Source organism: Neopsephotus bourkii, unplaced genomic scaffold (genome assembly GCF_033783945.1).
Source record: "Neopsephotus bourkii isolate Nb327-2 ecotype Australia unplaced genomic scaffold, CSIRO-AGI_Nbou_v1 NB_659, whole genome shotgun sequence".
NCBI lineage: Eukaryota > Metazoa > Chordata > Aves > Psittaciformes > Psittacidae > Neopsephotus > Neopsephotus bourkii.
In genome coordinates this window covers 9,758,824-9,775,505 of record NW_026901158.1, presented here as the reverse complement: position 1 = coordinate 9,775,505, position 16,682 = coordinate 9,758,824, and the positions used below count along the sequence as shown (strand labels likewise).

General features: G+C 47.0%; 1 protein-coding gene across 4 annotated transcripts in view; it reads left to right on the top strand.

Annotated features, from left to right (window-relative positions):
• Window positions 1-16,682, top strand: part of LOC133212013 (discoidin domain-containing receptor 2-like) — a 60,062-nt gene that overhangs the window by 29,507 nt on the left and 13,873 nt on the right. For all 4 annotated transcript variants that reach the window (XM_061353000.1, XM_061353001.1, XM_061352999.1 and 1 more), the window contains exons 3-8: window positions 1,389-1,491; window positions 4,515-4,743; window positions 8,595-8,742; window positions 8,951-9,056; window positions 11,610-11,796; window positions 15,533-15,779. In XM_061353000.1, coding sequence (XP_061208984.1) covers window positions 1,389-1,491; window positions 4,515-4,743; window positions 8,595-8,742; window positions 8,951-9,056; window positions 11,610-11,796; window positions 15,533-15,779 — 1,020 coding nt within the window. The remainder of the gene's footprint in view (window positions 1-1,388; window positions 1,492-4,514; window positions 4,744-8,594; window positions 8,743-8,950; window positions 9,057-11,609; window positions 11,797-15,532; window positions 15,780-16,682) is intronic.

Genomic DNA, 16,682 nt, shown 5'->3' with positions numbered 1-16,682 from the left:
ATCATCATCAGTCACCTCACCACCATCTCCTTTACAAAATGATTTAGGAATATGAAAAACGTCACACGTTCACTGAGACTGTGCCTGACAATGCAAACAGTTTTACACTGAAATGTGTCTGGCAGTTATTTGGCCCGTGGTGATTTGTTCTCTGTGGTGGGTTTGATGCCTCTGTCTTGTCTGATTGTACCTGAGCCTGGAGAACAGCTTGGTCTGGGTTTGCCACAAGGGAGACAGTCCTGAGGTAGAGAAATGAGAAGCACAGGTGGGGCAGTGCCCTGGCTGGGGGCAGGCAGTGAGGATGCAGCAGCAGGTGTGCCATGGAGTAACTGAAGTGCATGTGGCACGTTCCTGTGTCCCTACAGACAGGGGCTGAGCTGGGGCTGTTGGGCTGCTATGAAGGCAAAGACCTTGAGAAGTCCCTTTTCTTCTTTCCTGGACATGTGCTTGACGGTGTTTTGGTCTTTCAATTGTTTCATCATTTTATCCCGTATAACTTCCTTTATAATCTGCTGTTGTCAGCCTGACAAAAATATCTTGCTTGCCTGGTTTGAATCCTGAGCCTTAATGAATGCATTAAGATTCTGAGTTCTCTGAAGCATCTTTAGTATTCCAAGACATGTTTAAAAGCTCGTGTCAGGGGAGAGAACTTGGACAGCGTGGATCTGTGAGCTCCATCTGCACTGGCTTTGGTGTATTGAGCTGTATGGAGCTTGTAGAGCTCCATGGCTCGAGCCAGTTGTGTGTGTACTCCCTGGAGGCACCAAGTCTGAGCGTGTTCTCATGCCTGGAGAGAGGTGGCTGCTCCACTTGAGTCTGGAGGCTGGGAACAGACTGGAATGGAGCAGTGTGCATGGCCAGGGCTTGTGCTCAAATGTAAGCTCCAGCCTGCAGTGACAGAACAGAGCAGATGGTTCCCTAAGGTTCTAGTCATCTATCATAACGGCAGATTAACTTCTCACTTGTAACTGGCCTGATGAAGATGATAATTACTCCTATTTGAATGCGACTCAAGCAAATAGTTTGTTCCAGAAGGAAACTCTTTAATGATTCCATTTTATGTCTCCTCATTATTGATAACTTTTCATTGTAAAATAGGTCCACGCAACCAGTAACATAGCATGGCTTTGAATTTCCTGTTCTTAAAGGGTTTATTTGTAAAGCTTTTGCCTGCCAGGACTCTGCTGAATGATGCTGTGAGTGCATTTCATGACTTAGAATTTCAGTTTATAGTAATTATGAAGTACTTAATCCTTTTTATTTGCATTCTCTATTTTATCATTCCCATGTTTATTCTCTAGGCATAATAGCCTTTTAATTAAACTTGTCTGGTGATGTGGAAGGAATTGGTACTGATCTGTTGGCCTGGCTTGTGTTCCCATTTTCAGCTATATGCCGTTACCCTTTGGGTATGCACGAAGGGACGATACGAGATGAAGACATCACGGCTTCCAGCCAGTGGTATGATTCCACAGGGCCCCAGTATGCAAGGTGGGTTCATCTCCAGCGAAAACATCATCATTTTTCCTTCTAGATATCTAATATGTGGTTGAGGAAGAACGTCCCTCACCCTTAAAGAAACCTCTTTGTTTAGCTTGTTTACTGCTTAAATCTAGTTAGGGCATAGTAAAACACCAGGAGGCAATGGTCATGGTCATGGTCTCAAGCTGTAATACAGGAAATCCTGATTCAATATTGAAGGGTGGAATCTGGATTTGGCTATACAAAGCCTTGAGTAGCACACCATAGCCTTGAGTTAGCCCTGCTGTGAGCCAGAGACTGGACTTGAGATTTCCAGAGGTTGCTTCCAACCCTCATTCTGTGAATAAATCTAATGGATTGTGGCTGAGAGGTCAGCCTGGGACGGTGCTCTTGGGATTCCTGTAGGGGGCTTTAAACTAAATAATAGGAAATCATTTACAAGGATGAGCTTTTCCACAGCATCCTATTGAGGAAATGGGCTGTGTCCACTTTGACTCAAAAACCTGGGAACTGCAGAGTTAAGGCAGTTAAGGAGTATAAAGCAACTGAAGGATTTTCTTTCACTGTCAAGGAGCACTACAGTTGTCATAAGCTTGGCTTTTCTTTTTCTGTTGTCGCTGTGTTTCTCTCAGAGCTACTCACTGATGATTTGCAGAATACTTATAAAAATAAGTTATCTTGGAATTGGTTATAATGATGGTATCAAACAGGCCTACAGCTTTGGTGCAAGTCAGATAGGAAAACAGGTTCCCAGCCTGGTTTGTGTTAGAAGGGACCTTAAAGCTGGCAGGTTCAAGCCATTCCCCTTGGCCTGTCCCTACAGGCCCTTGTCCCAAGCCCCTCTCCAGGTTTCCTGCAGCCCCTTTAGGCACTGGAGCTGCTCTAAGGTCTCCCCTTCAGGAGCCTTCTCTTCTCCAGGCTGCCCCAGCCCAGCTCTCTCAGCCTGGCTCCAGAGCAGAGCTGCTCCAGCCCTCACAGCATCTCCATGACCTCCTCTGGCCTCACTCCAACAGTTCCATGTCCCTCTTGTATTGTCCCAGAGCTCAGTGCAGATTAATTTCGGGTTAATTATGATACTTTCATTTTTGCGGTGAATTTGAGCAGTCAAAAATCATAAAATTCTCCTAGTGCTTGATTATATTTTTAGTTAGCCTGTGGTAGAGCAAAGATGCCCAGTGTCATGTGTTTTAGTGGAGTTTGAGCACACCTATGGGTCTGAAAGCTAGGAAACTCACTTTGTTCTCTGAGGGTTGACTTATTTGCAGTTTGCAGATACTTCAGGCATCACTTACCATCTGTTATCATCATCTCTTTACCATGGCAGCTGGGTATCCACAGGGTGAAGACACAAAGCTGACCTCATTTTGTTAGAGGTCATAGTTGTCCTATGCAGATGTCTGTCCCTGTCACTTCACAGTCACCCTTCCTGCCTTCCTTACAACTTCATTTACTTGCCACTTCACTGTAAGAAAGTCTGGCACAAACAGCTGAGACAAAAATCTTCTCTAACCTGTGCCTTGACCTTCAGTGTCTCTTCTAGGCACTGCATTCCTTGGTGCATGGGGCTTGGCACTCACTGATCCCATCCATTAGATAACTGTCCAAAAGACAAGGACACTTCAAGGCCTTCCTGTTTGCTGGGAAATGCTTTTTGCTAGGAAGCTCACGGGGTCTTATTGTATGTGGATACATTTAGAACTCTCACCACCTTGTGGCTTGCACAGGGAGCATACAGACACCCAGGGAAGGCAACACAGCTCCTTCAGAGGTTCTGCTGATGGCAGTGGCTGTCACCAAGGATAACAGCCTTAATCTTTGAGCTGGTGCCACAGTGTTCAACTTGGAAGCAGAGACCTTTGCACTCTAACCCCAGCAATGTTCTGCACAAGCAGCTCTGATGGAAAGGTGGAAGATAGGTTTAGATGACCCAGAATAATTTGTAGATGGGCAGAGCTTTTCTTTCTAAGTGTCCCCCTGACCTGGTCAGGCAGTGCTGGCTGCTTGGAATATATCTGATAAAGTGTTCTGTGTGCAGCCACACATAAGCACTTCTGTTCACAACACTTGTAGCCACAGTCATGAGTTCTTTGCCTTGCTGAGTTGTCCTACAGAAACAGCAAAAGATTTGGCACTTTGCTGTAGAAGATATCCGCCATGGCAAGTATCACTGGGGAAACAGGGAGGGGAGAGCTCCAGGTACAAGCTGCCTGCAGTACAGAGTGCTGCCTGCAGTGCAGAGAGCATGCAGGGTCCTGCAACCCAAGCTTGTGGGTAACATGACAAGGGGCAATGGTTTAAACTGAAAGACAGCAGGTTTACATTGGGTCTAAGGAGAAAATGGTTTCCAATGAGGATGGTGAGGCGCTGGCACAGGGTGCCAGAGAAGCTGTGGCTGCCCCATCCCTGGCAGTGTTCAAGGCCAGGTTGGACACAGGGGCTTGGAGCAAGCTGCTCCAGTGGAAGGGGTCCCTGTCCGTGGCAGGGGTTGGAACTGGAGGAGCTTTAAGGTTCCTTCCAACATAAACCAGGCTGGGATTCTGTGTTCTTAAGATAGCCCCTCTTTGTGTGTGTTTGAGCTCTAGGAGATGGTCAGGCAGAGGTTCAGGCCTTTCTGTGTAGGGTTTAGGTGAAGCAAATGCATGCGTTACCAGTGAGGTTCTAAAAAGCAATGCAATTACCTACAATGCAATGTAGGTATTTTTGTGGTTACCTCCAGAGTATGTATGTAATGTATGCAGTTACCCATGGAGTAGCACAGTTATTTCTGATTAACATGAAAGTATGTGTCTGTGGAAGAAACACCTTCTGACAGGTAATGAAAGATGTGAAATTCAGGTGGTTGTTCTGAACAGGGCATAACTGGCTACAGGGCTCTCAGCTGACCATCACCTTGAAGGGGAGAGAGGTATTTCATAGCCAGCTGTCAGGTGTCTCTTGCTGATTTAGTTTCTTTCTCCCAATTCCCTAAGCTTCAAGGTGTTTTCCTAAGTTCCTTGAAGTGACACTTCTCATGCGTGTACTTTTCCCCTCAGGTTACAAAGGGAAGAGGGTGATGGAGCCTGGTGCCCAGCTGGCTTGCTGCAACCAGAAGATGTCCAGTTCCTTCAAATCGACCTGCACAAGCTGTTTTTCATCACCTTGGTTGGCACTCAGGGACGGCATGCCCATGCCACAGGCAAGGAGTTTGCCCGCGCCTACCGCATCGACTACAGCCGCAACGGCGAGCGCTGGGTCTCCTGGAAGGACCGCCAGGGAGTGAAGGTGAGTGTGGAGGAACTGCATTGTGTTGCATCCTCTATGGACTGCCTTGTGCACCATACTGTGTCCTGACTCTTCTCTGTAAGGCATCCTCTGCCTTAGTCCTGTGTTTGCTGTGGTGTTGGACTGTTCCTCCCCTGACGTGATCCCCCAAATCCCAACCATTGCTGTGAGTGAAAGCTGTGACTCTTCACTCTTACTGTCCATATTAAAACATGAATGCCCCTCTACCAGCCAGACACTGGCTCCTAAATTGGAAGCTGCAAAGCATATGTCTACTTTGTAGTTAAAAAAGGGGAAGATGGCAGGGAATGGAGGTGAGTTTCTGGGTGTTGATAGCAGAGCTCAATGTAAGGAGCAATGAGGAGGAAGGAGTTTAGAAGGTAGGAAATGTGCTGAGCACCAACTCAAAGAGGTTTCCCAGCTCACCAAAGGTGTCTCCTGCTGTCTCTAGACCTGAGTATGAAGACCTAAACCAGACTGGAAGGGTACTGAATGATGTTTTCTTGCACTGGGGGTGCTTTACAAGTCACAGTGGGGTCTGTATTCAGTATTAGGATATCTTCTAGCTTGTTAATGAATTATTTGTTCACTCAGACCTTTGACCAGCCATTTGACCATTACCGTTGTCTTGCCCATCCCTCGCATTTTGGTGTATTTGCAGGATGGGAGGGGAAGTTTAACCTCCATTTAATTGTTCTTCATTGGCACTTCCTTTGGTAAAGTCTGTTTGCGTGTTGGGTTACACCAGAATTCAATAGGCTACACTGTCCACAAGCAGCTCCTTGTCTCCCACTCTGGTCCTATGCAGAGCAGGGATCTGGGACACTCAGGACTGTGTTAGTGTCAGATGTTATCATTTAGTATGGGTCAGTTTTTGCAAGATTTCCCTCTTAGGCCAAGATAAGGTAATGAACACATATTCAGCTGTATATGATGTGAATTATAAGTTTGAGCTGTACTCTATTCTGTTCTGTGTATGTGGAATTCCACATCTATTCTGTGTGTTTGTACCTGTTCCCCATTGCATGGGACCAAAAAGCTTTCCCTCTTGGTATCCTTAGAGAAAATGCTTCTGCTCCTCTGCTCCTGCTGTTCTGGACATACACAATGGGTGCAATTCCTGCCATTTCAGCTCCTCTAGAAAATTACTTTCCATAAGACATGTTTTTCCAAATGTGTCACCAGTAAGGAGCATATTCCAGTGGGGAATCCATATTTCAGCAGCACTGCTCTCAGGTCAAATGTCCTGTAAAATAATTCAGACCTTGGAATGAGGTGCAGATGGAGGTGCAAGATCCAAATCTACTTATCTGTATGCATTAGGAAGACCTCTTCAGTGCTGCAGTTGATGCCAAATCACTGCTATTTCAGTGTGACTCCATGAACCTAACTTAGCATGTCTCTGTTCAAGAAGATCACACAAATGGTTTCAGCCAAACAAACCAAACCCACCCCTTCCCTGTGCTGCTAGCTTTCAACATGTACCATATGCTGCTCCTCACCAGGAACATCATCTCCAGCTTTAGTTTGCTTACTAAAGGCAAAAAGACAGGTTTTTTTACCCCTTATTTCTTGACACCAGTTAAGGATGGACCTCTCCGTTGACACTAATGTTGCATGGTGCAGCAGCGATAAGTCCTGGTCCCTCATCAGTTTCTGTTACCAGCCATCAGCAGTTGTTTGAGAGCAGCACTGCTTCATTTGTGATGTTGGGAACACTGGCATCAGTAGTGCCTGGGGCTGGAAACTGGTGCTGAGCTGGAAACTGTTGTTCCACACACAGCTGATTGACTTTGGGGTTTTGGGCTCTGAGAAACCTGTGCTCCATAGCAGCAACCCCACCTTGTGGAGGTGCCACACAAAGGGTACGTTCTCCTTTGCTTCTCTTAGAAGATGTCTGGACTGGACAAGCATGTCAGCCCATCCACTATGGAGCTGGTGCAAAGGTACTTGTTTCTTAGGGGGAAGGCTTTCTTCTTTCTCTGTCCATCCCTATGTCCGTCTAGAACTTTCTGGCTTGACATATAGAATTGTAGACGGGTGTGGGTTGGAAGGGATCTTAAACTTCATCCAGTTCCAACCCCCCTGCCATGGGTAGGGACATTTGCTACCTCAGAGGTTACCTGACAAATGATCAACCCCAGAGGATCTGTCCAACATGATGTGGGCTATTCTGCCATATGCTGTGTCCTCTCAGGTTTTATGTCCTATCAGGAAAGTCTTGTGGAGCTAGTGTGGGTGTCTCCCAGGTCTCCAGTCTTGGCCTGTCTGACAGCTGAAGGGGTTAATCACTGTGACACTTGATTCCTGAAGACAAGAATTACTTCTGCGTCCCTACTTCATGGCAAGAAGTCGTGGGTGTTTCTCTTAGGAAGGGAGATGTTCAGAGGCTGCAGATGAAAAGCCTGTTGAGCTGCAAGGCCGAGGAAGCAAGCTTACTGCTTGGCTTTCCTTCTGTTTCCTCTGCTCACCTCCTGGGACTGTACACCTTTACAGCGCTGTCCAGCCAGCTGCAGGAAGCTCCCAGCTATCTGGTGCAGCCCAGTGCACCATCCTTAACTGGTGTCAGAGATAAGGGGACAACAGACTGTCCTCTTGCCTTTAGTAAGCAAACTAAAGCTGGCGATGATGTTCCTGGTGAGGAGCAGCATATGGTGCATGTTGAAAGCTAGCAGCACAGGGAAGGGGTGGGTTTGGTTTGTTTGGCTGAAACCATTTGTGTGATCTTCTTGAACAGAGACATGCTAAGTTAGGTTCATAGAGTCACACTGAAATAGCAGTGATTTGGCATCAACTGCAGCACTGGAAGAGGTCTTCCTAATGCATACAGATAAGTAGATTTGAATCTTGCACCTCCATCTGCAGTTGGTGCAGCCCAGTGCACCTCCATCAGCCACGGGATCTGGCTGGCTCTTCTTCAGGGCAGTGCAGTCTTCTGAGTGACTAATTTGTTGTGATACAAGAAGTCTTTCACTTCTCAGCACTCTCCAGCCACACTCCCTGGAGCTCTCCCCTGCTGCCATGAAGGGGAAGCCACCTTTCTGCTCCCTTGCTGGCCCTCATCCTTTAAATTGCCTGTACATCAACAATTTGAGTCTGTGGTCTTGTGAGCCTCTGATTCATCCTCAACACCAATAGTGTCTTTGAACAGGAGCTCTCACACTTGTAATCCACACTTCTGATATCAAAAGTGTTCTCATTTTGTTTCCATAGGTCCAAATCCTCTAAAAGAAATCCCTTTAGTGCACTGCTGGGGCTTTGACAGCATCAGCTCTTTCCACACACTGACTGTCCAAACAAACAGTGGACTGTTCCCAGAAATGTGGTGAAGGGGAGGGTCGAAGTTGCTGCCATGTCTGACTGCACCTCAGCAGGATGATCTGACTGTAGCCATGCTGAACACAAGACATCTGCTCTGCAGCTGATTGCACCTTCATTCCCAAGCAGAGCAGCACCTCTGGAATATTGCTGGGTTATAGAGAAGGGACATCATGACCATCTACCAGGTATCTAGTGATGAGGGCAAGTGCTTGGTTTCCTGGTGTTAGAATGTGCATGGAGGCTCACTTGAAGAAAGCTTATATACTAGTAACTGGAGCTCTCTGCAATATGTAGTCTACGTGTTCATTCATCTACCTACCTTTCTCCTCCGCAGTGGTCAGGAGGTGAAATGGCAGCACCCATCACCCTGTAAGCCATGTACGAGGTAGGAGGGGAGCAGCAGCAGGTAACACTCTGCAGATACTGCACAGGGAAGCTCCTCAGGCTCAGATAATGGGGTACAAGTGCACCAGTGTACAGGTGAACAGTATGATGGGGAGCAGTTGCTCATAAGGATCTCTCTTCTCCAGGTGATCCAAGGGAATGTCGACACTTACGACGTGGTCTTGAAAGATCTTCGGCCTCCCATCATTGCACGTTTTATCCGGGTGATGCCTGTGACAAAGGTGCCAATGACTGTCTGTATGAGGGTGGAACTCTATGGCTGTGTCTGGCATGGTAAGTACCAATTTCCATGCCTGGCACTGGAAAGTAGTCCTTGCACAATGCTCACTGGGACTCACCCATGTCCCACGTATGCAGAGGGAATCCCAGGCCCACGGAACTGCTTCTGTTGGTCCACATCATAAGTAAAAGGATCATATGGACAGAGGTGATGGAAGGCTGCTGCTGCTGTATTTCTGAGGTATATGGCCTTCTTTTTTAGATGGTTTGGCATCCTATAGCATCCCTGAAGGAGGGACAATAGCGGCTCCTGGCTCCCCCATCGTTTATCTGAATGACTCGACCTATGATGGCTACCAGGAGCGCAGGTGGGAGAAGTCGTCCTGTTCTCTGTCGGTCACTATGCAAGTTACTTCTTCTTTCCTACTTACCCTGTCAGTAGTATCTTGCATCCCAGACACTTCTTTGAGACCTCCAGAGCTGCAAGCTAGCCGACTAGTTCTCCAAAGCATTGTGGCTTTGTTATTCGAGGCCTTTGGCATGTTGTTAGTTGCCCTTTTAGTGGAGGGTTTGGGCTCAGGATGCATCAGATTCATTTCCCCCAGATCACAAAGGCTGGAAAGAAAGAAAGAAATAGTGCTTTTGGTTATTGGAAGCTGTTGCTTCTCTTTAAAGAGTGTGTCCTTGTACAGCTAAAGGCTGTCCTTGTTCATAGCTTCCATCTTTACATGATGTGATGATACAGTCCTGATGTGTCCAATTGCCTTAAAGCCCTTGTTGCTCTTGGTTTCTAATTGTGACCATGTTCATTGCACTGATTTCTTTGTTGCTTCAGGGGATAATATTAAGCTGTCGTTGATACTTCAGTCCCAGTGTCCCTGGAGCAGATGAAGGTCCTTCCTCTCTTCATTACTGTTGTTGCTTTTGCAGTTGGATATCCAAAAATGCACTCTCTAGCGGGCTGCATCTTAAACTATTGCAGGAGGTCTGCAGGGTAAACTGGGCACCCGAGAAAGTGTGCAGCACCTGAACTGTAGGCCTGCACTTGATACCTGTGAGCTTCTGGACAGATTGGAGATGCTGGGTTTGAAAACAAAGCTCTGATGGACTTGAAACAACTTGGAAAAGTGCATCACTCCCTGGGAGAAGCTGCAGGTCAGCAGCGGCACCACTGCCAATGTGGTGTGAGAGGAAGGTGGCTGATCGCTCACTGTAAAGATCTCTGGGGTATGATGCTTTTCCAATTTGGAATCAAAAAGTGCCTGGATTTTGGGAGCTTATTACAAGGTCTGTTAATTTTTCATGTCACTGACATTAGGTAGGGTGACATCTGTTGACATTCTGAGGTGTCTCTTGTTTACCCAGTAGCTGATTCTCAAGGAAGGAGAGTTCATGAAGAGCCTGTATCTGAAATGTTAAGTAACTGGCTGAGCTTTCAGACATTCAGTGTAACCACTTTCCTTGCTATAAATACAGATTTGAGTGTGCTTCAATGGCTTGAAACCTGACAGACAGGGGCGTGGGTATCTTCTTGAGGCAGCAGATCCCTGTGTGTGCAGAAATGTGTTTAATGAGTGATCTCACAGGGTCTCTTCAGGGGCCTGGTGCCATCCACTGACTTGAGGTGCTTTTATTTTATCTCCTGTTCAGTTGTCAGTAACTCCCTGAGTTTTTTTTAACTGTTGCCTAAAAGATTTTCATGTGTAGAGGTGATTTTTTTTCTAAACTGAACTGTGTTCTATCATGCTGGAGATTAAAATAACAGGGTGGAAAGTACATTCCTTGTCCTTCTGGGTTGTTACAAGGTATTGGGTGACAGTGTCTTTACATGTTAATATCTGATGCTTTAGGAATTAGTAGGGATTCGATATTTAAAGAAATAGGTTTTAATATGCAGGAAGATGCAGGTACTGCTCTTTGCTGCCCAGCACTAATCCAGGAAGCCTGTCTGCTGGGGAGTGGCAGGGAGCTACAGATGTAGGCATAAACCCCAATGTGCTAAGCAAGGACTCTTCCAAACTGCTTTGCCTCCAAGTCTGACCAGCCTGGAAGCAGGAGTTGCCACTTCCAGCTGTAAATCCTGTTTTGGGGTTCAAAGGCATGCATACCTGTGCACATCCTGCTGACAGCAGGCTCACCCTGAGCGAGCTTGCAGAGCAAGCAGCCCTGGTTACAGACTGCCTGGAGGCAGCTGACTCTGAAACAGGACCAGGGAGCAAGTTCAGCACTAACGCAGCTGAAGTGTCTGTGCTCTCCCTGCTGGAGGATGTGGCAGGGATCGCTCCCAGGTGGGTTAGGAGGGAACCACATCGGCATCTTAGTGCTGGAAGAACTGTGTAGTGAGCTCTGCACTCAAGATAGGAAGAGCAGTGAGGCAGAGTCCTGGGTGGAGGGTCTGAGTTGATAACATGCTCTTCTTGCACAAGGAGCAGTTCCAGAGCTGATCCCAGTTAGAACTGGCTGTGGCTGGGTGAGCTGCCCATGGTCTCACTGCTCTCTCCTGTTTTTCTGTGCCTGCCTGCAAAACTTTCCCCACTGGTTCCCCCAGGATGGGATGGAGCAGTTCCTGCCATGCAGCTCCATGGTGAAATGCTGCAATTAAAGCTCTGTTTGGAGAGTGTACAGTATCATTTTCTGTAGTCTGCTTCCATTCTCAAGAGACTTTGCTCATAGCTTGGCTTTGCTGTCAGTGCTTGAAATCAGTGCAAAATTTCTGCCTTTCCTAAGCAGGGAAAGACTCTAACATCCCAGCCTGAACGAGGTAAAGCAGATGTTGCATAAGAGCAGGGAATAGTTTATCCAAGATGGATTAAGAGTAAATAAACCTGTGTTTTCTTGGTACCAGGTGAAGGACCTGTGTTCTTTCACGTCTGAGCTCTCCTGGCTGGAGTCCTGCCTAACTCCTGTTTCTTTCCTGACAGGCACTTGTACGGTGGCCTGGGCCAGCTCACGGATGGGGTGCTGGGCCTGGATGACTTCACACAGAGCCACCAGTACCGCGTGTGGCCAGGCTATGACTACGTGGGCTGGAAGAACGAGAGCTTCAGCACGGGCTATGTTGAAATGGAGTTCCAGTTTGACCGGCCACGGAACTTCACCTCCATGAAGGTAGTTACTGTGGTTCCTCTCCAGCAGCAGCTTGGAGCAGGCTTTCCATTTGGGTGCTTCCAGATTGACACTTTTGGGTCCTCTTCCCAAAGCAGGAAGATGCAAGGTGCCTGGGAGCAGGGTTGGAGGAGGTGTCCCAGGTTCAGCAATGTAGAAAGGTGAAGCAGGGAAGCACTTGCCTCTCCAGGGATCAAACGCTCTCCTTTTGCATTTGGCTTAAAGAAATAAAAAGCAGACACCTGAAGCAGTGCTTAGGCAGCTGAGCTGGGTTTAGGATGTAGGCTACTTAATGTCTAGGGGCTGCCTGACCCCTGAGGTAAAGGAACGTGGTTGTGTTTCCATTTGACCAAAACTTTCTCTGGATGTCAGAGTCTGTGCTTGTGCTGTGGAGAATGACTTAAACACACAGGAAAAGAATGAGCCGAACTTTGGAGGCTGTAGTAAACAGCAGAGGCTTTTAAAAAGGATTGGTGGCTTTTCTTGTAGAGATTTCAAATGAAGGAGAACCCACCACATCCTTAAGTAAATTGTTTTGGTGGTTACTTACCCTAGTTTTATTTTGTCTATTTTTAACTTTCAACCGTTGGCTCTCAGCCTGCTTTTGCTGGCCAAAATAAGAGTCCTGCCTTCTCAGACCCTTCCCTGCTCTTGCACGGAGATTAAACCACTGCCTTAATCTTTGCTTCAGTAAACTAAGCTGGCTGAACTTCTCAGTGCCTTCCCTGTGAGATCCAGGGTCACTTGTGAAGCTGTCTTTCAATCCTTCCTTTCTTTGCCAATACTCTTTTAGAGGTATAGAAACTAAAACTGGATGCAGGCTTGCCATCAAACTGGATAAAGGAATGGCACCAATTTCCTGCTTCTGTACAATTCTTCCCTGTTTATAAACCTTGTGATCATATTGGTCCTCCTTAGCCAATGGGTAGGGAGCCAGTGTGCATCGAGGCTTTGGTATTGTGCTGAAAGTCAGTTTAAAGTTGTTGGTGTCCAGGATAAAAGTCCAGTGTAGGAAGCATCACTTACAGTTTGTTCCCAAGTTTAATACCCTGAAATAAGTCCGTCCTGAAAACTTCAGATTATTTTAGGAATCTTTATTTCCCACCCCCCCTCCCCCAATTGAATTTGTTGCTGGGGATTCTGCTGTCTCTTATCACTGAATTTGGTAATGAAACCCAGACTGGTTTGTGTTGGAAGGGACTTCAAAGCTCCTTCAGTTCCACCCCCTGGCACAGGCAGGGACCCCTTCCACTGGAGCAGCTTGCTCCAAGCCCCTGTGTCCAACCTGGCCTTGAACACTGCCAGGGATGGGGCAGCCACAGCTTCTCTGGGCACCCTGTGCCAGCGCCTCAGCACCCTCACAGGGAAGAGCTTCTGCCTTAGATCTAACCTGAACTTCCCCTGTTTCAGTTTGAACCTTGAGCAAGGAATAAATTCCTGTTAGAAAAACACCTAGGTAAGAATTTGTGTCTTAAAACTTGTACGATTTAGTTGGCATTTTTTAATCAAGCTGATATAATTCATGAGTTCATACTCTGGTAACTGGAGTCTGATGTTGTGGGGAAATCAAACGCCTTACAAAAGTCTATCATGTAAACACAGCCATCCTCATCAACCAGACACGTTGGCTCATAAAAGCAGCTACTACATCTAGTATTTCATTAGAAAGCTGTGGTATTAGCATAAATGGTGATTATTTCTTGAACGCTGCATGTTTTGGGTTTGCATTTATTTCGTAAGCGGTCTGTAGGGACTTTTTTGTCTCTTCATACCTGTTAGCTTCATCCCAGTCCTCTGAACTTCCCCAGGGCCCAGGAAAGCATTACAAGTAAATGTCAGCAAATATTGCAGCTGCTTTGCAAATTACTTAGGCTTGCCTATTATAAAATTGGACTTCCGTAGGTGGTGGTTGGAATAGAAAGTGTCTCTGTATCAGTCCAAGACATGAACATATCCAACTCCTGTCCAAATATGGCACAAATTCTATATTGCAGGCGTCAGGCTTTCCTGCCTTGTTATGGATGAGTATGCCTCCCTATTGAATAACATTGTCTGAGCTTCATCTGTTCCTAATTACATGCAAATAGCCTTCTTTTGTCTTTTTCCTGCTCATCAGGCCTGTTGTCCTCATTACCGTTCACTGCTATTCACTGCAGGACCTCACAGAGGCCAAGCAATTAATAGGGTTCAAAGCTGCACTGAGTATGGAAGCTGTTGTTGTCACTGTTGCTAATACCCCACAGTTATTAGGAAATCATTCCTAGAGTTGTTGGTAAGGATCAGGCCACCATGGGTATGAAATGGAGTAGACTGAGGGGGACTGAAGACTAAGGATCACATTATTCATTCCTTTCCTGGTCACTGGACACAGTGCCAAAATACTGGAGTCCAGAAAACTGGGACTGTATGGCAGAACTTAGAGGCTGAGAGTGCTGGGCTTGTTCAGCCTAGAGAAGAGAAGGGTCCAAGGAGACCTTAGAGTATCTCCCAGTGCCTAAAGGGGCTACAAGAAACCTGGAGAGAAGGTTTGGACAAGGGCAGGACAAGGCTTTAACCTGCCTGAGAGGAGGTGGAGATGAAATCTTAGGAAGAAGTTCTTCAACCTGGCAGTGTTCAAGGTCGGGTTGAACAGGGCTTGGAGCAAGCTGCTCTAGTGGAAGGTGTCCCTGCCCATGGCAGGGGGCTGGAACTGGGTGAACTTTAAGGTCCCTTCCAACACAAACCACTCTGTGATTCTGCCTTTGTTTGAGAAGGGCAAGATTTGCATTGAAGACAGACAGTGAAACAGCATAAAGGATCCTTACTAATCCTCTCCCTCTTTGCCAGGCCTGCTTCCTTGGAAGTGCTCGACAATGGGAGAGTGCCAGGAGTTTGGTGTTCATGGGTCTGCAATGCCGTAACTCAGGAAAATGGAGAAGTCACTTTTATGCTGGAGCCTCTTGGTTTAGGTGCAGTCCAAGAGCAGGAAGGGAAAAAGCTGGCTCGTGGGAGGCTAAAACAAACCTCCCAGGGATGGAGGTGTGAGGCCAGCCTGAAGGCAGTTTGTGAGCTCCTTAGGTGTGAAAGTGAACTGTGTGGAGCTGTAACTTGGAGGTGAGAGTGGATGCCTTGGTTTTAGGCAGATGTTAGCCTGGCACTATAGCGATGGTAGCTTAAATTCCAATGGTGCCATTGCAGTAGGGACAACCTGATGATGAGCTACCATGAGGGGCTAATGGATGCAGGCTGTGTGATGGTTATCTTAAAATGTAGACCTTCAATTGTGTTTAAGGTGCAACCACAGCACAAGAGCTGCTCTATGGCATGGGAATATCTTGTGCTTGTACCTCTAAGTAAGACTGTAGATGCTGAAGGCTTTCTAGAAGAGGCTAGAGATGTGCTTTTTCTTTCCCCTTTTGAAGGATATGTAGTCAAGGAGAATTGCTCTGTGAGGCTTTAGATTAGCACCAGGTTTGATTTTTGAAGAGGCTGCCAAAATTCAACTCTTAATGTAGCTTTTGCATGTAAAGTTCAGAGCTATTTCAGAGTAACATTTTGCACATATGTTCTCATTGCACACTACGAGTGGCTGGAGGCCTACTGAGCAGGTCCCTCGTTAGGGACTTGTTGGGTTGTGGGTTAGCAATATTCATGTAGGGAGATGTTAGAACTAGATAATATACATGAATGGATAATACCTGAGGCTTGGTTTAGGTTTCAGTGAATCTTCCTCCCATCTGATCTGTTCTCTCCTTCCTAGGTGCATTGTAACAACATGTTTTCCAAGGGGGTGAAGATCTTCCAGAAGGTGGAGTGTCTGTTCAAACCACGCCTGATCGCAGACTGGGAGCCTGAGCCTGTTGGGGTGGCAACTGTCTTGGATGACAAAAACCCCAGCGCCAGGTTTGTGACTGTGCCCCTGAGCCAGCGTGTGGGCAAAGCCATCCTCTGCCGCTTCCACTTTGCTGACACCTGGATGATGATGAGCGAGATCTCCTTCCAGTCGGGTGAGTGTCCCTCAGTCCAGCACATCTGGAAGCACAGAGAGCAAGGGAGATGGTGTGGAGGTGCAGGATGTCTGGCGTTAACCTGACTGTAGGCACTGTGGAGCTAGGTGGTTGGAAGGAGGAGGTAGTAGAAGCACTGTGGAAGAGTTGGAAAGGTAGTGCAGGGGCATAAAGGTCCACTCCACAGTGGATGCTTTTCAGTCTGATTCTGTGCACATGTGCAGAAGCACAGCCAGGACAACCAAAAACTGGACTGTAAAGCATTTTTTAAGGCAGTTGCCTACTGGTTGTGGGGTTGATTTGTATTTCTCTTTACCGAGTATTCTGTTATGGATAATTTATATCTATATCTATCTATATATATATATCTACACATGATGACCAAGTTAGCAGATTGTGCAAAATAAGAGGCTGACGCCTTTTTTCCTCCAGTCTTAACTATGATGTGGGAGTCAGTGCTTTGAGGTGCTTTGCTTTAAAAGGCTCTAGTAGGGAAGGGACAAGAGTCTTGGAGAAAGCTGCCAGCACTGACAGTGAAATGATATTTCTGTATCTTTGTACTTGAAGGTTCCTAATCAGCTATAGTGAGAGGATGTTCCTGGGGAAGGAAGGCTGTGATTGTAGCTTGCTGATAGCAGCTTCTGGCTACCCTCTGTCATGTGGGACTAGGCAGACAGACGCTTGGTCTAGCCTGGGTTGGTGATTCTTTAGAATCAGACTGGGTTGTGTTGAAAGGGACTTTAAAGCTTCTCCAGCTCCAACCCCTGCCACAGGCAGGGACCCCTTCCACTGGAGCAGCTTGCTCCAAGCCCCTGTGTACAACCTGGCCTTGAACACTGCCAGGGATGGGGCAGCCACAGCTTCTCTGGGCACCCTGTGCCAGTGCCTCAGCACCCTCACAAG